The sequence below is a fragment of the Azolla caroliniana genome, unplaced genomic scaffold (assembly GCF_043228905.1).
Source record: "Azolla caroliniana isolate FFs.n. ecotype wild unplaced genomic scaffold, voAzoCaro1.0.p SCAF_16, whole genome shotgun sequence".
Lineage (NCBI taxonomy): Eukaryota > Viridiplantae > Streptophyta > Polypodiopsida > Salviniales > Salviniaceae > Azolla > Azolla caroliniana.
This window is the reverse complement of record NW_028230451.1, coordinates 8,849,100-8,873,437: the sequence shown is the minus strand read 5'-3', so window position 1 is coordinate 8,873,437 and position 24,338 is coordinate 8,849,100. Positions and strand designations below refer to the sequence as shown.

At 39.1% G+C, this 24,338-nt stretch overlaps 2 protein-coding genes across 3 annotated transcripts; one reads left to right on the top strand and one right to left on the bottom strand.

The window, feature by feature from the left end:
• Window positions 1–4,257: 4,257 nt before the first annotated feature.
• Window positions 4,258–17,387, top strand: LOC147853928 (E3 SUMO-protein ligase SIZ2-like). Of its 2 annotated transcripts, none has more exons than XM_087332664.1 (17): window positions 4,258–4,696; window positions 6,103–6,183; window positions 6,271–6,334; window positions 6,439–6,523; window positions 7,408–7,570; window positions 7,760–7,887; window positions 8,015–8,089; window positions 10,284–10,365; window positions 10,475–10,550; window positions 10,635–10,708; window positions 10,848–10,955; window positions 11,046–11,204; window positions 11,328–11,432; window positions 11,551–11,631; window positions 11,718–12,933; window positions 13,015–13,097; window positions 17,029–17,387. In XM_087332664.1, exons 1-17 carry the CDS (start codon window positions 4,670–4,672, stop codon window positions 17,038–17,040), a joined length of 2,619 nt encoding a protein of 872 aa, XP_087188790.1. In that variant the 5' UTR covers window positions 4,258–4,669; the 3' UTR covers window positions 17,041–17,387. The 2 variants fall into 2 exon arrangements, with proteins under 2 accessions (XP_087188790.1, XP_087188789.1); XM_087332663.1 differs by having other exon boundaries at window positions 11,718–12,939.
• Window positions 17,388–18,321: 934 nt separating this feature from the next.
• LOC147853927 (glutaredoxin-like) lies at window positions 18,322–21,901 on the bottom strand. Its single transcript, XM_087332605.1, has 4 exons — window positions 21,747–21,901; window positions 20,506–20,594; window positions 19,674–19,772; window positions 18,322–18,617 (listed from the first exon to the last, which is right to left on the bottom strand). Exons 1-4 carry the CDS (start codon window positions 21,857–21,859, stop codon window positions 18,553–18,555), a joined length of 366 nt encoding a protein of 121 aa, XP_087188731.1. The 5' UTR covers window positions 21,860–21,901; the 3' UTR covers window positions 18,322–18,552.
• Between the last annotated feature and the right edge of the window lie 2,437 nt (window positions 21,902–24,338).

Sequence of the window (24,338 nt, the reverse complement as noted above, 5' to 3'; positions counted from 1 at the left end):
TACATTGATGCCAGAGTCGCCGTCAATTACGCATCTTGGGATTTCCTGACCGTGTAGTATCAACTTAATAGTCGGATTGTGGTGATCCACCACTGTTGGTTTGACGCTGATGTTCGTAAAATTTGCGGAGACGCTTATCCCAGGCCTGCCTGTTATACGATCCTTCACGGCCTGGCGGAACCGTGGGACTAGTTGAAGTAGCTTCTCCATGGTTAACATTATCTCACAGCCTGTCAATGCTTGCCATATGCAATCCGGAGATATTACATCTTCCTCTGACAGCTCCATCGTGTTTGCGGACTCCTTCCGCATGCGTTCCGTATTTGCCGCGTTTGCTTTTTCAACCCATGCTTGGGCCGTCTGACGTATCTCAGCTTGCGCGGCCCAATGAACATTTTTTGTTTGTTGTCGTGTCGTGACTTGCTGCACTTCCGCCGTAATCGTATTGACGGCGGGCCCCTTGCCCTTGCGTAATCGGCATTGCGTGGCATAATGTCCGCGTTGTTGGCAAACAAAACAATGGATGCTAGATTCGCCTTTCTCGGCAACTACTGGTGTGTGGCGATCCCCAGGTGTGACTTGCTCCTCCCGGTCCTGGTTCATTCTTCGGAGCGTACGCGGTGGTTGTTGTTGGTCCCGATGCGGTTCCTAGTGCTAGTCATCGTCCGAACTTTCGTCGTACCGCCATTGGTCCCGATACTGACGATGTTTTCCTCGAGGCCCATTGAAGCCGCCCCGTTTGTTCGTCGGACAGTAATTCTCGTAGCGTCGGCCCCCTTTAGTGTTTTTGTGGTTGCCACAGTCGTCTTCATCCTCTGGCTCGTCTTCCTCGGAATTGTTGTTATTTCGGCGATTCCAGTAGTGCCGGTCATCACGTGGGTTCCGATCCATATACCGAGGTCGCTAGTCTTGCCGCCTTAGCTCATTATGACGAGGGGGGCGCTGTGTTTCCACGCTTCGTATTGTGGGCATGGCTTTGTTCAACATATTGTATTCACACTGCTCAACCGTGTGTGCTTTCGAGTGACAGATTGGGCAGTGGATTCGCATGTTGCATTCGATTACGAAATGCCCAGAATTCAAGCAAATCGTGCACTGGATTGCCTGGCGGAAGTGGCATTCCTCGTCCTGAGGTAACGCTTGCCATAAGGAGGACATGGAAAACCTTTCTTCCTCGTCGTCCAACTCGAGTTGTAGCGCTCGTTCTATGACCATGTCAGTCGTTTCTCCTTTCACGCTACTGTTGTTGAGCGTCCTCCGTATCGGTCGTCGTAGAGCTGCCAGGAATGTCTCTTGAGCCTCGTCCTTCGTCGGGCCCCGTTCTAATTTCCGTCGTAGATTTTGGAAGCCTAAACTGAAATCCGCTACAGTCTCGGCCAACAATTTTTTTAATTGTATAAAACTGCCCGAGGATTTCGCGTTGCCACACCTTCCGATGAAAGAAACGCAAAAGGTTGACTGCAGCTGGTCGAATGTCTTGATTGCTAGCAAATCCATCTGCGAATGCCAAAACGCCGCTCTCCCATCCAGAGTTAATTCGAACTCTGTCATTTTGGACTAGTGCGCAACTTCCTCGGGAAGGCTCTGCGCCATGTGATTTGCATTCCAGACATTTAGGAACAGGCGAATGTGGGTTGCGGCGTCGGTTTCGCCGTTGAAGCGAGGATACTAGAAGACCATGCTGGACACTACGGAGGGTAGGGAAGGACCACGGTGCTTGTGTCGCCGAGGTATTTGGTCAGCGGAAAGTCGTCTTTGTGGTCCCGACAGGTATCACTGAGGTCACTGAGGTCACTGAGGCGAGGTTTTTGCCATGCGCGTTCCTCTGCCTAGCGTGTGATGGACCTTGTGATTGGTCAGTCTTGTCGTGTTGGTTCTTTGGGACGTCTGCGGCTAAACATCCATTCGTCGTTGTTCGTCTGTGAGAAGACACAAATCACCAAGCGTGCCAAAAGTGTTACCGATTAGGAACACAATCTTCAGTCAATCCTTCGACCTAGACCTCAAGGTGACTGCGTGGCCACGAATGGTACCATCGTACCGTAATACGTAATGGGATAACTCTCCGTATCCTAGTAGTGTATAAGAGAGACGGCTACAATCGAACTCCCTAGTTAGTGCACTAGTCACAACACTCGCACTTACGCCTACGCTTCTTACGATTACAATGATTGCAATACGCCACCAAGAATCACAGACACACAATAGATTAACCATTGCTATGCACAAGATATCAGAGAAGATAAAACTCTATTAAGATCCGCTCTATGCACCAAAATTTACACGCTACCTCTATCAGAGGATTTCTGCCCTTTATATACACAGACAAGGTCTTTTAGCCGTTCACGCTTCCTGCGTGAACCGTTTTACATGCATTGCGTTTTTACTATATTCTATATTTTTGCGCTCCTGTCCGTCGGTTACTATTCCGACGGACAAAAGTCTTAAACTGTCATCGCCTATCTTGTATCCATTCTCATTCTACTTTAATACATTCATTCCTCTCTTCTTGTGATCTCTTTATATCTTTATTCTGTCACTCTATCTTTTCTCTTGGTTCTAACAGTCAAGGTGTTTTTTTGGTTAATCACCCATCAGGCTGTTCCAACCGGAGAGTGGTTGGGGAAAAGGGGTGGCATGAGTAATTGCAAGGCATGTGGAACGAGTTTGGAGGACATCACACATTGTTTGCGGAGTTGCCCGTGAGCCCAAGAAGTCTGGACGAGGAGCTTAAGATCAAGTGCAACAGTTGCTTGGTTAGCTATTGAATCGACTTCATGGTTTCATGGGTGGAATGGAAATATTCCTTCTCTTAAAGGTGGTGAATGGAACTGTACAACCTGCAGCTCAAGGAGGTTCATTCTACATACATGAATGATATGTAGATATTTGGTTTTTAGTGGCTGGCCTTATTGTTTGGCAAGTGTGGGTATCTAGGTGCAAGGAGTCGTTTACCAGGAAGTGAACCCCATCAGTTAAGAGTTTAATGATGATTTGGTTTAATCTGATTTCTATGCTACAAGGAAAGTTTGAGAGCCTTTAGGGGCCCTCTAATGTGAGTGAATAAACTAGATACCGCTTCCTTCTTAAATGGAGAGGTTCTTTGATGCTACAAGTGGTGGATGCCAATGCAAAGTGGATTTATCAGCCACTTCGGTGGCTGTTTCCTCCAAGGTTACCAAACATAGAGACGGGTGCTGAATTGTGAAGAGATTGGAGGGTGTCTTTGCTGAATGTGGGTTATGTGAGGCTCATGTTGTGGGGATCCTGTCGAGTAATTCGGTGCTAAGGCTTTGTTGCTTCATTTATACATGTTGTTTTCTTGTAGCCATGCAAAGTGGCTTGTAACATATGAGTTGTATATTATCCTATGTATTTTTTCTTAACTAATGGAAGTATAAATATTTTTGGTTATATGGCGTCTAATTGTATATATGGTGCCAACGGTGTCAAAAGGTATTTTGAAATAATGACATGAAAATGAGTAGCTTGACTCTAAGCAATAGCCATACTCATTAATGAGTGGCCCAACTCTAGGCAATAACCCTACTCATTAATGAGTAGCCCTATCATAGGCAGTAGCATGACTCATTAATGAGTAGCTCGACCAACATTACCACAATTGGCCAACCTCAACACAAGAGTTCAGATGATCTCTACTTTTGTATGGATTCAATTTTCATTTTTAGGTTTTTGGAGTACATTGGGAAGATGATTTGCGTGTGTTTTAATTTTATTGGTGAAAATTTTATAACTCTAAAACTCAAGGATTTTGATGTCAAATTTGTTTTTTGGACAATTTTTTGAAACTCAACACAAATATGATTCAATTTGAGTTGGGTTGCTACTTTGTGATAGTCGGCTACTACTTTGAGATGGTTGGTTTATTGCTTTGAGATGGTCAGGCTACTGTCTTGAGTCGGTTGGGTTATTGCCCTAAGTTGGTTGGGCTACGGATTTGAGTCGGGCTACTACTATAGTGAGAGAGTCGAGCTGCGGAAATAAGCTAGGCTACCAAACGAGCATTTCTTTAAAGGTGTAGATCTAACGGTGTAGATTGCACGTGCCGTGGGAAACACGCCTTGCACCGTCCATGGCCGTGATTCCCTTTGCCATATGCCTATTTCTGATTTTGTAGCATATTTACCCCCCCATCCTCAAAGTAAGTACCATTCACATCCTCTCTCTTCTTAGCCCATCAAATTCCCATTCACATCCTCTCTCTAGAAAGCCTTCAGTCCAACTAGTCATCCGGTCCTGTGCTCCTCCTCCGCCCTCTCTCTGTCGCCACTGATTCTTCGCAAGAAGCTTTCTTCTGCTCCCCGTCTCCCGCATGGCCGTTTCATCTGCGCCGTCTGCACCGATCCATCTCCACCACTCCCTTTCCTCTGCCTGTCTGCACAGCATCGATTGAAGACCCCGTCCCTCCTTTTTTTTTACTTGTTTCGAGGAAGAATTTCGAGGAAGAATTTCGTAGAAGGAGCACGATTCAATCGTTTAGGTTCTTTTTCTGTATTCAAATCGCATTCCCTTCTCTGTGTCAACAGCGTCCATCTCCCAGTTTTGGTTTAAAGAGGAAATCCAAAGAAGAACCACAATTCAACTGTGACTATGAGTTCTTCACTTCGAAGTACACTTTTTCTGTATTGAAACGTGTCCTCCCAACATCATGGACGTTCTGGCTGCGCAGTGCAAGGTAGGTTTCCATGCCAACTATGGTTAACTTTGCAAAGTATATGAGTAAATGATGGATTCAGGTAGTTTTCCATGCCAAATATCCTTAAATCTAGGAAACAGAGAAACATTGCGGTTCCATGATGGCTATTCTTAAATTTGTGAAATAGATTGAAAATGCTGAATTCAGGTAGGTTTTCATGCCTTAAATCTGCAATATAGAAGAACAAATGAGACTTCTATGCAAGCGATGCTAAAATTTGCGGAATAGGAGAAAAATGACCAGTACAAGTAGGTTTCCATGCCAGCTATGCTTAGTATGCAAAATAGGAGAAATGTTGAGGTTTACATGCAAGCTATCCTTATATTTTCAGTATAGAAAAAGACCTAGGATGTGACTATAAATTCATTTCATTGACAATGCATGGTAGGATTCCATGCTAGGTATTCTTAAATTTGCAAGTCCAGGTATGTTTCCATGTCATCTATGCATAAATCTTCAAAATAGAAGAAATGTGAGATTTCTGTGCTAGATATGCTTAAATTTGCAAAATAGAAAAAAAACTATAATGTGACTATGACTTAATTTCTTCAATAGTCCTACGTCGAAGTGGTCTGTCAAGCAGGATCTCCTTGATGCACATTGCAAGGTAGAGTACCATGCTAGTATTACTTAAATGTTCAAAATAGGCAAGAAAAGTTTTTTCTCTAACAATGAATTCAGGTAGGTTTCCAAAAATAGACAAAAACTTCATTTTGACTATTGATTCATTACGTAAGTAGACATCTGTGATGTATGGAAATCTGTCCTTAAGGATCATGGATCTACTGGATATACAGTCCAAGGTAAATTTGCATGCTGACTGTGCTTAATTTTTCAAAGTAGATTTTCAATTCTCAGGTAGATTTTGCATCATGGATCTACAGGATGTGCAAGATAGGTTTATATTTGGCTTTGCTTAGATTTGCAGTATAGAAAAATTCTGTTAGGCTTTCATGCCAGCTATATGCCTAAACCTGCAAAAAGGAAAAATAGTGACTCTTGATTCATTACTTAGATAAGGATTCCGTATGTGTTGACACATGGCCTCTAAGCATCATTTAGCTACTGAACGTGCATGTTAGCTTTACATTCTGGCTATGCGTAGATTTGCAATATTGAAAAAAATGCAGTATGTATTGATTTATCACTTTGGTAGGCACTCCCATATTATCATGCTCAGAATGTGAAACATCATTTATTTTCTAACTGCACAGCGCAGGCTAAATGTACAAAGTTTACAATATGCTTGGCATGTTAGCTCATCTGTCAATCTACCTTAATGGAATCTCACAATGAAGTGTTATTTCTTTGAACCTGCGTAGTCGTCTCTACAAAGAAGACATATCATGATTTTGTTCTTTGTACATGTAATTTATTCTTGGCAGAAAAAATTGGAAACATTTCGTATAAAGGAGTTGAAAGATGTGCTTTCACGCATTGGTGCAGCAAAGCAGGGAAAAAAGCAGGTGCATGAATTTGATTTAATTATGTGGAAGATATTTGAGTTTCCAATTGATAATTTAATCGGTGATAACAATTATTTGCACAAGCAGGCACTAATAGACAAAATAATGGCAGTAATCCTTCTCCAAGAGAGCCAGCAACTCAATCCCATGGGTACTCTTTCTTCATTGCTTTAGTTCTGTGTGTTTTTGGTATTCCATTTCTGTAGTTTCCAATATCTTCTACTTATTCTCTTTTGCATGTTGAATGTAATGTAGTGGCAGGTTTGAAGCTTGAAAACTGGTCTTCAAGACACACTTTGAATCGTGAGAAGGTTGCTAAGGTTATAGATGAGATATACAGGTTTGTTACTCCATTATCTATTATTCGTTGATTTTGGATGCTCTTGGTGGCTTGAAAGTGCTGGATCTCAGAATTCTAAGAGAAGTTTAGAGACTCGGAGATCATGAGGAAAGATTCCCTCTCTATGGTTGTAATCAATATATACACAGATACCTATTTACACATATACACATATACACATATACACATATACACATATACACATATACACATATACACATATACACATATATAAGTATATACACATACATCTATGTATATATATGCATATACATATATACCTATATATGTATATACACATACACCTATGTATATATACATATACCTATATACCTATATATGTATATACACATTATATACATATATAACTTTTCACATATATATTGCATCCATCTGGTATGCAGATATTGTTAGGATGGCTTGAGTCTTGCAGTCAAAGAAAATGTTACCTCAAAACCCTCTCCCTTCCGCTGCCCATTTCTTCAGCGATTAGACTTGCTTTCATCTTTTCCACAGACCCATTAGACTGGAACTTAGGAGAAATCTGAAAGACATTTGTTCAAGTTGCTCCATAGGAGAACATTTTCTTTACCATTATAAATATTTGTCCAAGTTGCTGCATATACTGAATTATTGCATGAGGTGTGCAAGACTATATGTGAAGATCCTTGACGTATGATAGAAGATGGTAGAAATGGAGATTTGATCCTGAACCATTATCATCTGTTTTGTGATTTACAATTTAAGGAATTTCAGAATAAGAAATCATATCTGGTTTCTAAATGAAAGTAACGAGTTGTCTGCTTTTTTGCTACTTTATATTCCCCGTTGTTTCTCTTTCTCATGGGGGCCGTAAATGTTATGTCATGCTGTTTAACTTTCAGGGTGCGTCAATTTGGTGCCCCAGATTTGGCTACAAACATTGGAAGTGCAAGACATGGTTCTTGTAATCAGCCTCAATTATGTGAACTGGAGGATGTGAAAAAACATCTTGAATCTACTCGTTGCCCATGTGGCAATTCAGTTGGCTCAAATAATATGATACAGGTGCACTCTCTCTTTTCACCTTGCTTGTTTGCAATCTTTGATTTATGTTTTACTCTAGGGATTGAAATTTTAATGCAATATGAGGATCTGCCAAATGGGGCGTTAACACCATGTTTTTGTATAGGAACATGATTAGGCTTCTTAATTTCTTGGTTGACGATTTATACTGTGTTCTATTTTTTGTTGCAGTGCGAAGATCCCAGCTGTTTGGTGTGGCAACATGTTTATTGTGTAATCGTTCCAGAGAAGGAGGGGATGAAGCCTCAAATCCCGACCCATTTTTTCTGTGAAATATGCCGTGTGAAGAACGGAGATCCGTAAGCGTTCAGATCAAATATAATCCATTGATTATGCTGGCTGTAATTTTATAATTTTGATGGCAAATTCACTCATTTATCTTTATCTTTTTGTTTAGTATGGAAACTTACGGCATCTTTTCTGCAGGTTTTGTCTCTCAGTTTCTCATCCACTATTGCCAACCAAGACTACAGCCTCTTTCCTTTATGCTGCAGAAGGGGGGTAAGTTGTATGATTCCGTCTTAGAGTCGAAAATTTTCCCACTTGCAGTCAACACTGTTCTTACTTCGGGTAATTATCTGAGAGGGGTGTTTATGTGAAGGGAAAGGAATAAGTTGGTGGCTCAAACAAGAGGGAAGAGGTTTATAATATGTAAGGGGCTTGATATGTTAATGTCACTAATTGATCTATTGTGCTGTCTTCCTCCTTAGGAGCTGAAACTCTAACTTGAAGTTAATGGATGTACTAATCAGATAGCTAAGATAATGGGTGTTTTGATTCACTAGCAATCCCCCAGCTCCAAGAATCAACCTCCCAGTGTATACTCTTCATACATGTATTTAAATATCCTATGGAACAATTCCCATTTGACCTATCACTCTGATTGGATTCCATATCATAGAGGGGAGACCAAGAAATGTTGAGGAGCGGCAGCAATCCTTCACATACCGAGTCTTGATAGAACATTCATTTGAGATTATGCTAATGCAATAATTTCTTTGACTATTCAGCTAAGAGGCACTTTTTGTGAGCAGAAAGAAGAGCAAGCTACGTTCCGTACACCAAATCTTCCATTTTTAAATCTAGTTAAAGTAGTGTCCACTCTTAAATGGTTGATCCTAGGGAGTATAATTTGCAGTTTTGATGTTGGTACCATTCTTATACCACAACATTAACCAATTACAGTTGAACGTGAAAAACTCAACAAAACTTATGAAAACAATTTTTGCACACAATGGAATATTATGCTCAAACACAAGGATTAAGTGGTTTAGGCACAAAATTCATGTTTTGACCTCCACATGGCCATCTATCACTATGTGAAGTACGCTTTGCGTTCATAAAAGCAATTTTTAATATTGCATTTACTAAGATCAGTCAAGAGTTTGAATCATTTTTGTGAAGAAGAAAAGAATGTATTAATGTTTCTGAAGGTGCTACAGTGACCTGCGAGACCCCAAAAACCTTACTATGATTTCTTATGATTCCTCATCTGTACATGGAATAGAATAGAGCTACTAAAAGAAAGAAGGCACGAAAAATAGTTACATTAATGCCTTTTAAGAGGTCAAAATAGCCAATGAGACTGAGTGGGAGACCACATCTTAAAATGTTGTCATATCTTTGAGAAAAACAAACCAACATAGATATAATTAAATTTGTAAAACTGCCTATGGTACCAGATTTTGTCACTACCTAAGAACTTAACATTCTGAGCTTAGATGGTCTGAAACTTCTGCCTTTGAAAAACATCAATGTGGACGACACTGAAACTTCATATCTTTGAGAAAAAGAAACTTCTGCCTTCAAATGATCTCTGAAACTTCACAGCTTTGAGAAAAAGAGGCTGAAATAATTATAATTAAATTAGTAAAACTGCTGATAGTACTGGTTATTCTTGCTTTCTAAGCATGTAAGATTCTGAACGTAGATGGATTGAAACTTCTGCCTTCAAAAGATTTTCAACATGGGCTGCATCTACTGAATGTTTTGGTCTAGACTTTACTCGTTTAGTTCTTGATTGACTTAGTACGAGAGTGATGGATATAAAGAAAGTTGAATGGCTCTTTGTCGATGAGGTTTCATGGTTATTTTTTCCTTCAATAACTTCTTTCTATGTCTCTTGATTTCTAGCAAGAACATTTCCAAGCATCATTGGTCTTCTTTGTATTCTATTACCTTGTGGAGTGGACCAAACCCTTGGTTGAAACAGTGGTATCTTCCACTTAAAAAACAGCAGTGGCAAACAATTGATTGCATGTTAAAATTTTGTCTCATCTTAGAGAATAGCAAATCAAAATAAATATAACAAGATAAGGTATCAGATATTCCTGCTAGCTTAGCGCTTAATGCAGTGAGCTCAGAGGCACTGAAATTTCTGTCTTCCAAATTTCTCCAACATGGGCCTATCCAAGAGGTCTCCAAAGAGAGGATAGCACAATCAATCTTTGGTGATAATGGCTCCGATTTATTGATAAAAGGGTGATGGCCCCATGGTTCAGATGGATGTGGCTGATGTGCACAACAAACTTCTTTTGACCAAAATTTCATGACCCTTTTTGATTGTTGTGGTTGAGACCCTACTTGTAACCCTTTATTGAATTGTAGCATGGCAAAGTTGTGATGGTTTTTTGCTGATGATGTGTCATGAGAGATCGTTTGTTTTATATGAAATATTGTTTTGGCTCTTGAGCAGTATAATGCAGAATTTGGAAGCAACATTCATGCTTAATCGTTTTGAACGAGAACGTTTGAAGAATCCAGGCTGTGATCTCCAGGTGATATGTGCACTTAAAATGGCGATTTAGATTTTTTTCTATATGATCTCTCCTTGTAAAGGCCACAATTAAGCTTTTTGTGTCCTCATATACTTGCTATTTACTGCAGGTTTGGTGTGTGCTTCTTGGTGATGAAGTTGCATTCCGAATGCACTGGCCTCTTAAGGCTGATTTGCGAGTAAATGGTGATTATTGTATTGATGTCAATTACAGTACAAGAACAGTGAAGGAATTTTATATGGTTCTGAATCCGTAGGTGTATGTTATAGGTGATTCTGTTCGAGTAACTAATAGGCCAGGTCAGCAAAAACTAGGCTTGAATGGGCGTGATGATGGACCTGTGGTAAGGTTTGGCTACTTTTCTGAGTTTTGGTAGATTATAAGAGTATGTATAAAGAGTTCTCTCCCTCTATTATAGTTGTTAGGTTCTAAGCTCTGACATAATCCAGACTCGACTGAAGAGTTAAAACATGGTGTTGCAGATAACTGATTACATACGAGAAGGTATAAATAGAATCTCTTTCTCTGCCTATGATGCACGGAGTTTTTGCTTAGGAGTTAGAGTTATTCAGCGGTTGACAGTTGACCAGGTGAGATCTGACATAAATACTTTATTGGGATATTTTTGAATGTATGCTAACTTTATTTTGGACAAATTTCAACTATGAAACGATCTACAGGTTTTTAGCTCCATTCCAAGTGAAGAACAAGGAGAATCTTTTGATCTAGCCCTTTCACGTGTGCGCCGTTGTGTGGTTGGATGTCCTGCTACTGATGATGATAGTGATAGTGATATCGAAATTGTATCAGAGAGTGTCATTGTGAATCTTCGATGTCCTGTAAGTTTTACTCTAGTATCTACCAAATTTTAGTTCAGAATTTCCATAAGAATGAATATAAAATGCTGTTAAATTATTTTTGTATATACACCAACAGTAAAACTCATTTACTTCCAAATGTAGATGAGTGGTTCCAGAATGAAGATGGCAGGGAGATTCAAGCCTTGCATGCATATGGGTTGTTTTGATCTGCGTACTTTTGTGGAGCTTAACCAGAGAGCCCGCAAGGTAATGCTTTATGCTTCACTTGTTGCCTCTTAAACCTCAATAGTGATTATCAGCAATATGCCAGATTTTCATCATTGAAATGTCGATTCTCATAAATTCAATTAAAATTCTGTTTCAGTGGCAGTGTCCTATTTGCTTGAAGAATTACACTTTGAATGATCTTATTATTGATCCTGTTTTCAACCGTATTGCCCAAGCTGTAAGTAAAACATAAGGTCAATTTTATTTTGTCCTTCAGAATCCTCTGTTTTGTCATCTATGTCTGAATGAGGTAAATTTATACAGTTGAAAGGCTATGGAGAGGATGTAACAGAAATTGAAATGAAGCCTGATGGGTATTGGCGTCCTAAACTAGAAGGAGATTTGAATCCTGAGTTTTGGCGTTCACCTGATGGTGTAATAACCTCAACGAACAAGCTCACAGGCTGTCCAGAAATTTTATCTGCAGTGAAAGTAGAAGAAGGTTTGTCTAATGAAATGGCGTCATTCAAGATGGGGTTGAAGAGGAGTCGTGATGAGACTTGGAATGTCAGTGGGGTTGCAATGGATGCTGGCAATGAAATAATTGATAATAATATCATTTATAGACAAGAAATTATACAGAATTGTGCAGTGTCTCAGAACAGTACAGCCACAGGTAGCAATGAGGATTCTAGTGTGAATCAGGAACCTGCTGAACCTCCCATTGAGTTGAGAAGAAATGAAGTAGAAGTTAGTTCAATGCCTGCAGAATTGTCAGAAACTGGTTGGTCTAATGCGCTGGTTTCCAGTGATCCAGACCAGCCAAAATTTCTAGATATAATTATCCTGAGTGATACAGAGGAGGATAATCTAAATGAGTACAATATGGAATCTAGAACAGGTTTCATGCCAGATGTGAATGTAAATGGAAGCAGTGCTTTTGAGGGAGGATTTGGTCTTCAACCTGCTTCAGGAGCAATTCCTTCAACTGAATTTAGTAATTTCTTGGGAAACACAAGTATGCCTTTAGACTTCTTCAGCACAAGCAAAGGGAATTCTTATCATCCCCCAGATTCAGGAGCTTTCTGGCCTATAGAAACACACAATGTTTCCTTTGAGTTATTTAGTCCTTTGCCTGCTGTCCCTATCACAAGACAAAATTACCACATGCCACATCTAGGATCTGCTCAATCGCATGAATCCCTATATGTTGCCTCTAACGAACAGACAGGGGTACACAATGGTATGCCATATGATGAGTGTAATTTGGAAACTCAGAATTTTATGGGTGTTGATTGCCAAACTCAATACGGAGAGGATACAGGGGGACCAGCTTCAAGTGATTCATCTTTACGAATATTTCTACCTCAACAACCAGCGAGATATGCAGACAAGCCAGCCACACGTGAGCCCCTGGTGGTTCCTGATGATAGCTTACAAGAATGGTTCTCTTTGAGTTTAGGTGGAAATGGATCACTTTGTGATGTGGCACCTCCACATAAATTATCTCATCAAAGAGTGCCTTTAGATCCTGTCATTGGTTCAGGTGAGATAAAATTCTTAAATCAATAAAATTTTCTTAGATGTACGGTTCATGAATCAAATTTGGGTTTTTATGCAGATCCAGTGCTATTGGACTTTGGAAATCATGTGACTAGGACTGATGGAGATATCTGCATACAAAGTACAATTAACCAAACTACAGTGAGTCAACTTGCTAACTACTCAACGAACTATTTTTCAGCTAATATGGATTCTGATTAATTTAATAAGTAATTCTGAAACTCGTCCACTATGTTTGGCAATCTTTTTACAAATGGGACTGTTTGGTGGTGTTAGGTACACAGTTTAATTGATGCAAGTGTAAAATCTGATATAAAGGGGCTGTAGGAATTTAAAATGGAATGGATAGCTTTGTTGTTCTTAAGTAAATCTAGGCATTGCCAGTGAACAGCAATAATCTCTGACCTTGATGGTTGCTTATATTCTGCTTTTTATCATGTATATTAGGACATAAAAGGACTAAATCTTGATTTCATGAACCCCCAAAATCTGATATAAAGAGGCTGTAAGAATTTAAAATGGAAAGGGTAGCCTCTTTGTATTTAAGTAAATCTAGGCATTTCCATTGTCGGCGATAATCTCTGACCTTAATGGTTGCTTATATTCTTCTTTTTATCATGTATATTAGGAAATAAGGGACTAAATCTTGAATTTCATGAACCCCCAGCATGAACACGAGTCTGTGCTACAACATTTATGTTATGAAGCCAACCTTGACTGGCTGATCATGGCCTATTGTGCATGTCCACTAATTACGAAATTGTCTACGAACATTTATTGATGACTGAAATGGTCTTGTTCGAGGTCTATTAAATGATTTTTGATTTTCTGATTGACCCCTTAAACAAAGGCATGAAACTACCTCATCTTTATAAGAAAAAAAGTTAAAGAAGTCAGTGCAAGGCTCTTCAACAGAAATGAAAGTCTCTTCATGCTACTAGTATCTTATGGCTCTAGAATAAAGATACACATGTTGGCCTTGTAAATGTATATGGGATATGTATCCTTGTAGAAACGTGGATGAATCTTCTGGAGACATTGCAAAAGTACTCCAGCTTTACTTTTGAAACAGCTAAATACTCTCACTCTGTTATCTTTGGGTTCTAGGGTAAAGGATACAAATGATGGCCTTATAAAGATATAGGTGATACATATCCTTTTAGAAATGTTGATGAATCCAAAATGCCTCTCATAGAAGACAGAAATTAGGTAACTTGATTCATATTATGGAAAGATATAGCAATGCTGGCTTTGTGGCCAAGGGATGCTTCCCGACAAATTAGGCACCTTGACTCATATTAGGAAAATATGTAATGCAATGCTTCTTGGAAGCTCAACCCATTTTATCTACTTCCCTTTCCATGCTCAACCAGAAGCTCAGGCCATTTTATTCACTTACCTACACAAATTTCAATTGAGGAATTACCAGCAAGCTTGTGAATATAAAATGAAGAATATTCTTTTTCCATGCTCTACTGGAAGCTCAAGCTATTTTATCGCCTTCCCTACAGGAATTTCAATCCATGAATTACAAGCCAGGCTATGAATATAAAATGAACAAAGTTCTTGTTCCATGCTCTCCATCAAGCACATGCAAGCTATAATATGGTGCAAGGAGAAGTAGATGGAGTCATGTATATGGAACCTCATATCATTGTGTCTAGTTTATGAATCTATTTTATTTTTGAGCCTATTGGTGACAACAGTGTGGGTCAAGAGCGAAGTTCCTTTACAGTCAGAGTGAGAAAGCATGTGTCCATGGAAATTGCAGAAATGCTCGCTGTGGATATTATAGAGAATGATGGGGAGGCAGCCATATTACACCTCTCTAATCATAAAAGCCTTGGGTGGGATGGCTTAATAAATGAGTTCTTTAAGAGTAGAAGACACCTCTCACATGTTTATTTCAGCAAATTTGGAGTTTGGGTCATATGCTTCACACATGGAAAGTTGGTTTAATAAAGCGCTTACCTAAAACTCCATCTCCTACCTCGTTTTCTGAATGGCGTCCTGTTTTATTGATGGGGGAATTTTTTAACCTTTTTGCAAAGATAATGGCAAAGTGATTGCAGAAATAAAGCCCAATATGGGCTTATCACAAAGAAGAGAGAGGCAGTCATGATAGAACTTGAACCCAAAAAAGGAAGTGGCTGTTTGTAAATGACTTAATAACTCAAATGTGTTTTCGTGAGCGGATGTCAAGATTAACATATACTTTGTGGAAAAGTATCAATCTCACATGTCATGATCAATGGAGGAGCTACTGAACCATCTCAATTCATAAATCATTAGGATACGGTTGCCCGATGAATCCCCTTCTGTTTGCCATTGTAGTATATCCTGTGTTTAAGAATGTTACATGATATGGTGATGGGAGGAGAGTGATATGAATCTCATTACCATCAAGAGATCCAGATCCATACTTTGTGCAGGCATTACCATATGGCACATTTCTGTTTTTGGGCATATCACGTACCAACATTTCTAAAGCAATAAACATGTGGGAACTCTTTACTGTGTCTTCAGATTTGAAGATTAACATGGATAAATCAGTTCTTATTTGATGTAATGATTAGGGATATGTACAGTCTCGGTTGGTTAGGAGTAACTTTTGGTTGCAGATTATGATTTGCAGACATTTAGGTTATCCAATTAGAATGAAGGCGTCAAATGCGAGCCTTATCCACTAGATCTACTGAAGGATTTAGAACAAGTTATATCTTGGAATTTGTAGGATTAGCAACTTTGTGCATGTCTTAAAGCGATACAGTCAATAATGGTTCCTATGATATCATACTACCTGCATTTGTTACTGTGGTCTAAAAGAGACATTGAATTTTTATCATTGGTATTGTGGTTAACGTTATAGAAGGAGAAAATGGGTCTTCCTTGGGTTGCATGGAATCATATTAGCATTCCAAAGAAATTGGGGTTGCTTCAATATTGAATCTGTATGAACATATGTTTGCCTTAGAGATTTTTTTTTCACAAGCTATGTTTTAGCCGTCAGGGTAAACAACCTTGGGTGGAAATGGTTGCGCTTATTATAGAGAAAGCAGAGATCACATTTGGAAAAATGAAGATAGCAGCCTCTTTGTGGAATGCAGTGAAGAGTGATAGGCCAATGAAATGTTCATGTTCTGTGATGTTTAACACTAGCTGGCTTTGTGCAAAGTGTGTTCAAATGCGTGCAATATTGTCCCTCACAGACAAGGGAGAATGCTAATTAATTGTAGAGAGAGGTATTGTGGACATCATGAAAAATGGGATGGGAGGGTGAGACTTCTTAGATTGAGTTTTCAAATTTCTAGAAACTAGAGACATATTTAGTCTAACAAACAGGGAGTGTTAGCTTTGTGATACCTGAGTCCAGAATTCCTCAAATCTACTCTTGAAGTTGATTGGGCATTCACAGGTAGTCGGTGTCTTCCCAATGTAAAATCAAATGATGTCTATCATAAAATCATTCACAGGAACATGTAATTATCAGCGTATGGGGAGTTAGAGATCTCGTAACACGTTTATTAAGCATGCTATGCATGGGTGGGCGAGATATTGTAAAGATAATTCAGCTTTACTTTTGAAACAACTTACATCATTGGGGTTTATAAACGAAACCACCAATATGATTGCATATGGTAATTTATCTTGTTTGATGTGATCGAATCAACAGTATGTGGCTATTTTGACCATGTTCAAGATTTCTAACAATCTATTTACAATGTATTGCATCTGAAGGCCTATGCAGTAGTAATCTGCGCAAGACTGTTATGATTTCATTTTGGCAATTTGCATTTTCTGGAGAATGATGTTTCTCAATGTGCAGCGTGCATAGATATCTGCATGTGGTCATTATGATTGCATTTGGCAATTTGACATACTTGTAGAATAATGTTATAATGTTTCTCAATATGATGCATGCTTGAGCAATATGCTGATATACCTATAATTAGGTTGGTGAATTGTGATCCACTCATTTCCTATGGATTTGAGGTTTTATAATTTGTCTTGATAGATCATTTTTCCTTTGGAGTTGCAATTGACATTCCAGTTATTGATTTGTATGGTGCAGATGTCATTATGAAGCTCTGTTTGGAATTATTCTTTTGCTTAGAGTGCAGTACCCAGTGGCTGATGGTAAGTCAGCCCTGATTGATTACCTCAATGTGGATGATTGCTTTGTAGAAAGATTATCAGTATACATGTTTGATATAGAGGTGTAAGTTAAACACATGTAAAGTATCTGAAATTCAACTTATAGTCAATGATACTGCAAAGCTTTGTCAAGACTTGTGAGATATTACCAATCAACACAGAACATTCATATGAAAGCTTATAAACACTCAGGAACTCATGAACATTGCTCTGACCCAAGGGTTGTAATATATGGACAGAAAGTATTATATTCTTTATTTATTATTATTTATTACACACCGCAGGGTTCTTCAGTATGTATCATGTCAAATGTTATGTTCATTAGAAATGTATTTTTTCAAGACTTTATTTATATAATGCCTATAAATTTGTCAAACCGATACCCAATACAGCATGGGATGACAAATGTACTGGCATTTAGATGTGCAATATACGAACTTCAAATCAAATCTGTCGGATATTTTTTATATCTGGTGGTAGTTTGTCATGTACTATCTAATATGCACACTGGTATGGCAAGTAGATGTTTATTTTCTGTTATAAATATTCTAAACCATGTCTCCTCACAATCTTCTCCCCTTCACAATGCACAGTGAGGCTGTTCCTCTAATCAGGAAAATTATATATTAGCAATCTTCTCACCTTTGCAACCTCACACAGTGAAAGGCTTTTCCACTCCAATATTCACCTCATAATATAGGCTTTGGTTCTTCAAATTCTTGTATTCACAACCCTGTAAAATATTTTCTCATCTTTTTCTTCAAAATCACCTTATATAATGTCCATCCTTCAGAGTTAAGACTCTTATTGCATACTAATTATAAGTTTCAACTTGCATATGTCGAAAATTTGACATTCTTGTCTGGGTACAATATAATGTCCAGTGCATTTATTGAAACTGTCCAGTGGCCAGCAAGAGATGAGATACATGGGTAGAAATGTATAGGACGCCCAAGCAATTTCTAATGCAATACAATGGGCAGTGAGAGATGTAATACATGGTTAGAAATTGTATAAAATGCATGTGCAAATTCACACCTTGCCTGAACTATGTATCCAATGGGCAGTGAAAGATGAAATACATGGTTGTAAATGTGTAAGATGCACAAGCAAATACATCTAAATTAACCAGCATTATACATATAACAAAGCATTTAATCCCAGTTCCTCTGGTGGAGAGAGCATAGGAAACAAATCGCAAATTCCAATATTCCACTAGACATTCCTTTTTATTGAATATATAAATGCTGTTCATGAAACCAGCGTACTCAAGCTAATAAAATATCCAAACATACATAAATGTAAGAATGGTCTTGCTGCTGAAGTTGAATATAAATACATACATAAATTCATAAGGCGATATTTTGTATACAGTTTACATCATTTTCTGCTGTGTTCCATGAAACAACACATCTTATTTAGCTAGATGATGCATTTGTGTTCAGAGAGCTTTCGCCTCCACCAGAAGAGGAACAAGTTTCCCTGCATTGTGCTTGGCCACGGTGGCTGCAAACAGCAACATATTAGTCAAATACCTGCCTAATCTATAATATATTACTATATGTGGATGTACGTTTGTTATATTTTGTCAACATATTGTGGTGTGCATGTGTGCCTTTGTGCCACCCTTTTAGTACACCCTTTTTAGGATGCATGTACCTAAGTCAACCCACCCTTTTAGCATACCCTTTTTAGCTAAGCCAACCCAAATGGGTACCTTTGTATCAACTATAAATTGAGTAGGAAGTAAGAAGCTAACTAGGCTGGTTTTGATCTCTTATATGCATTTCACATATTGGTGGAGAAGCAGGGTACCAGTCCCCCATGTCCAAGTATCCACCTCTTCCCCCTCACCTTAGGTTGGCCACTAACGTCTTGTCTGACAAGTTTCTCCGATCCCCTTCCTACACGATAGCTCTATCCGCCAATTGCTAGCTTGTTTTCCGTCACTAGCCCCGTCCAACTATTATCTGATCAGGGTCGCCAGTTCCACGAGAATGTCCTCAACGTCGTTCCAGCTCAAGTAGGTGTCCAGCAGGTGTTTATGTCCTCATACCATCCTCAGACCAATGGCCTCACCGAACGCCTCAACAAGACCCTCAAGCAAGAGGTTACCGCACGAATCAGCCATTTTCGAGCACTCTATGGGCATTATCCTCACCTCCCACCAGAATCGTCCATTGACATCCATTCCAAACCTGCCAACATGCCACCGTAGGCCCATCTTTTGACCCCCGTCCTTTCCCCATGTTGTAAACCTCCTTGTTTCTCTCAAGGGAGAAATGTGGTGTGCATGTCTGCCTTTGTGCCACCCTTTTAGCACACCCTTTTTAGGATGCATGTACCTAAGCCAACCCACCCTTTTAGCATACCCTTTTCAGCTAAGCCAACCCAAATGGGTACCTTTGTATCAACTATAAATTGAGTAAGAAGTAAGAAGCTAACTAGGCTGGTTTTGATCTCTTATGTGCATTTCACAATATGTATATATTATGTGTGCATGTCTGTGTGGCAATGTGCAAAGGTTTTGCAACCATTGAAATAAGGTTTTGGAGCACTTACTATCACAGCCTCCTATGTGAGTCCCACCAATGAATACGTTTGGAACAGTTCTCTGGCCTGTCCATTGAGCTAGAGCAGACTGCAGGTCTGATCCATCACCTACAACCAAAGAAATATGATTATGATGGATTTTGTAGACCAAATTTATTCTACTGTTTACGTAAAGATGAAAATGATCTTTCATTGTGTAATGCATATAAATCTTTCATTGGTCCCAATTTGGGCATATAGAAAATTCCCCACATGGTCAAACAGAGCAACCATACAGTCAACTTTGGCATTAGACCATAAACACTACACACTTCATCAAAATGATCTTTCATTGTGGAATGCATATAAATCTTTCATTGGTCCCAATTTGGCCATATAAAGAATTCTCCACATGGTCAAACAGAGCAACCATACAGTCAACTTTGGCATTAGACCACAAACACTACACACTTCATCGACTGACTTCTTTAATTAGAAAGGCTAGCTGAAATTACATTCACTAAAGAAAATATTCATGACACAGAAAACTAAAAATAAATACAGAAAGAAAATACCACCATCTAGTGCTGATGACTTGATAAGCTCCATTGAGACCCGTAAATTAACAATTTCCAGCAGTCAAGGTAGATATTTTTATGTCACACATAGAAATAAACAATTGTTATAGATTTCTATTTAGAAACCAAATTAACCTCCACAGCCAACAAGAAGAAACTACATGCAGAGAAACAAACTCAATTCAAATCATTCTCAACAAAGAATCATGTCTGAGACTGAAACTATTTAATCAACACAAAACATCATAATAGAAAATGGATAAAGAAAGGTCTTGAGTACTTACTCTCTTGATCAAGCTCGATCACTTTACTTTTTGCGCCAATACTAGCTAGAAGTTGTTTGACTCGAGTACAGAAGGGGCAATAAGATTTGCTGCAACAAGAACCAAGAAGAGAGAAGAAGCATAACCATCTCTCTATATGTGCATAGAAATATAAAACTGATACAGGAAACATGAGCTCCTCTGTTTATAACACTGATGCATGAAGCAAGAGCTTTCTCTCTCTCTAAATTAGAATACTAAAACAAGATACAATCACTTTAATGAGAGTATTAATGAATGTGTCATCATCAGGAAAGAAGGTTTCTCTCTGTCTCTCGAAAGATTAGCATGATTTCCTCTATAAGACAAATTTCCTCTATAATTCGCTGGGGAAATGGTGATTAGTATGATTGAAAGACGGGAATGCCAGAGACCATCACAACCTAGTAGGGAGAACATTTGTATATCCACATGATACTTTGGTTCACTTTTACTGCATATGCTCAATAGAGTTGTATGAGGGGGATTCCTGTCTAGCTGGACTGGACAGGCTATCTTGACAATTTTTAAGAGGGATGCTGGATAACTACAGATCATTATAGACTATTATTTGGCCAGTTTGTAAGGATGAAGTGAATGGGCAAATAAACATGGGCATCAAGTATAGGCCACATATCGAAGCTATGGCTCTTGTTGATGTGGGTTGAGCCCATTGAATGAGGACCGAATTGCTGCTTTGTAAATTACCACGAAAGGTCTTTGACAAACTGATATGAGCCAAACCTCATCGAATATGCGAACTGCTGAGGTCCCAAGGGATATGCAATGCGGACTTATGAACTCCATGAGTGGGTGTCAAGGAGACATCTGGACCCTTAGAGAAGCACTAAAAAAGGGTGAGCAGCACCATTGGATGCTAAAACGAAGATGCTCCGTTTAATACCCACTCTCTTAGACTTTACAACGATGCAATTTAGGAGACATGACATCCCAACTTTCTCTTCTAAAATTGGGCATCAATAATATTCTTCGACACAAACCTAAGTGCATCATGAAACAAACTCTCTGTCTCTACAGCTGACACGAAGAGGGAAAAATCTCTCGTTTTCTACTCGTAGTACAAGTCTCGTCCCTAGTCATAACAGAAGAAACAAGATCTCGCTCTCGGCGCGCCTCTGTTTTTGGTCTCATAGATCATATTTGACTCCGAAGACAGATAATAGAATCTATCTATCTATCTGTGAGAGAGATGGGGAGGTTACCTGAAGACCACGACAGGGTTGGAGGAGACAAGGTCCTGCGCCTTCGACAAGGCCATAGCTACTGCAGCAACAGAGTCAGACGAAGAAGCGTATCGATCAAGCTTCCCACCCATTCATTCTCCCTACCACTCTCTCTTTATTTATGTATGTATGTATGTATGTATGTATGTATGTTATGTATGTATGTATGTACATACCTTTCTCCAAAAATACAAGCAAAGGATACGTATGTATTGTATGCCTCCTGATTTTTGTAGCTGTCGTGCTAACCCTACGAGATGAGTTTCTTTCTTACCCAACTTTTGTAAGATTCATAAGGATGTAGGTTTTGGTCCAATTGCATTGTAAGCTAATTCGTCCATCTTTTACAATCGTGAAACTTAGACCAACGCTTGCCTTATTCTTTATCGAACCAATGACTTTTGTAAGATTCACGTGGATGTAACTTTTGGTCTAGCAATATTGTTATCGGTCTCTCCTTTACCAAAGCTTCTATGACATTCACATGGATGTAACTTTAGTCTCATATGACACTTTGGCCTTTCAAAGACATTGTCATGAAAATCCGCAAGAAGGGTGTGAAATATTTTAGCAAGACAAAAGGGATCTTGAATTGAGGAAGATGGTGTTTAGTCTTGTGTTGTACCACTTGGGCAAATGAGGAATAACACCAATGGGTTACTTTCATCTAGCGCAGTTTTAATCAGCTTTAGTTGTTTGAGTGCAATCTATAACTTATTGTTTGTAGGGAAACTATGAAGCTTGTAAGAAGTGAACTCAAAGATGATGTCAAGTGTGGTGAGTAACTCAGGTAGTGTTAGAGACATGAACTAATGTAAGCATTAGATAAGGATGGAATATAGATGAATAGATAGATCTAGATAGAGAGGAGAGAGAGAAAGAAGGGTGCCGATCCACCCTACTAGGATCGGCGTCCCATACCACCGCCTTGGCATCGAGTCGTCTCGATCCCTTCGCCCGGGGGTGGTAGGGTGGATCAACACCCTTCTTTCTCTCTCTCCTCTCTATCTAGATCTATCTATTCATCTATATTCCATCCTTATCTAATGCTTACATTAGTTCATGTCTCTAACAAGTAGCCATGCAAGCATCGACATAGATGATCATGGAACTATAGTCCCCCCAGGGGTAGTTGCGGGAACCCGTGTTGTGAGCATGTCTAGGCAAGCATCTTCATTTGTGAGGGGCTACAAATAATGTGACCACTTCCCAATGGCTTTGAGTAGGTGCATGGTGATTGCTTGCATTTGAGTGTAGAGTTTGATGGTCATTGTAGGATGAGAGTTGTAGTTTGTGTCACTTTGGAGGTGAGCCACCGTAATGCCATGGAGGGTGGTGTATTGATCTATAAGGGAAGATAGAGCAATTTTGTCATTCCTTTTCCACCTTGAAGCAAAATCAATCATGGCAATTTCCCAAGGTGACCTCCATGGTCCAAGTTTGGTCACATTGTGACATGAATATGTAGCCAGCCACAACCACGGGAGTCCACAAACTCCAAACTAGATCACTATAGTAGGAAGGAATACAATAGGAGGCGTGAAGGCAACAACCTTGAGCTCTTCTTTGTCTGATGACGGTTACACACACACAATGATACACTCTACAAGTTTTTATTCCTCAATAACCACAACTATTCAACTATAATCACCACACATCACATATCTACTTGCCTTAACTATATTTATACTCATATACATATATGACTATTTGCAAATATAGCCTAGTCAGATTCGGTCTATTCGGCTATTAGCCGAATTGGTTATCGATTGATTATCGGTTAGTCGATTTTTCGGCCTTGGCCGAGTTAGCGATCGACTAATTTGGTTTCTCTCTCCAGTTGGTGCTAAATCGGCTCCTGATGATCCGACTCCTTGTGCAATATTTGAATTGTGTTGTTCCCATCTGGAGGGACCAAATTTCCCAACACATTGGTTAAGAATTATTGCTTCTCATCTTGAAGTTAGGTGACATGGAGGTTAACCTAGGTCTAGGTTGCGATGAGTTTCATCTTGTGAGTTGTCCACACCCTCATATGTTGTTAATCTAATTTTGGTACCTATTGCAATGCTAAAACGAGATCTTAGTGGTTGTGAGTGTTTGATGTAGTAAAAAGGTAAACCCTTTTATGTAGTGGATGGTACCTTTTGAAGTACTAATATCTATGTGACTTTCGAAGTGTGTTCAATGTGTACATCTTCAGACATAGTTGTGTGTTTATTTATTTATTTTTAAGAGGAATCACTAGCAATTTGTTGGAGGAACCCACTTTGATCATACGAGGAGAGGTTACAACTTTGGCAATGGGTGAGAGGACCTTCTACATTAGCATAGTGTAGCGTTACCTATTTTGTGTTGAGGAATATTTGGGGCATTCTTTGATCGGTCTCGTGAAGAACCAAGCAAAGTTGAAATCTAAGTGTTTTCTTTTGGCTAGCATGCCTGATTTGGAGTGATTGCTTCATCCCTACATAATTTGTTGATTTGATGGGGCTTCTTTTAAGCTAGCCAAAGTGTTGAATGTGAAAGTTGTTTTGTGGGCAAATGCAGTTAATAATGATTTAGTACCGA

Coding starts and splice junctions, on each gene's coding strand:
- LOC147853928 (XM_087332663.1), top strand. CDS start 4,670: ATGGACGTTCTGGCTGCGCAGTGCAAG. Junction 7,571..7,759: donor GCTCAAATAATATGATACAG/GTGCACTCTCTC, acceptor TTTTTGTTGCAG/TGCGAAGATCCCAGCTGTTT. Junction 7,888..8,014: donor CGTGTGAAGAACGGAGATCC/GTAAGCGTTCAG, acceptor TCTTTTCTGCAG/GTTTTGTCTCTCAGTTTCTC.
- LOC147853927 (XM_087332605.1), bottom strand. CDS start 21,859: ATGGGTGGGAAGCTTGATCGATACGCTTCTTCGTCTGACTCTGTTGCT. Junction 20,595..21,746: donor AACCCTGTCGTGGTCTTCAG/GTAACCTCCCCA, acceptor TTCTTGTTGCAG/CAAATCTTATTGCCCCTTCT. Junction 18,618..19,673: donor TCACATAGGAGGCTGTGATA/GTAAGTGCTCCA, acceptor TGCTGTTTGCAG/CCACCGTGGCCAAGCACAAT.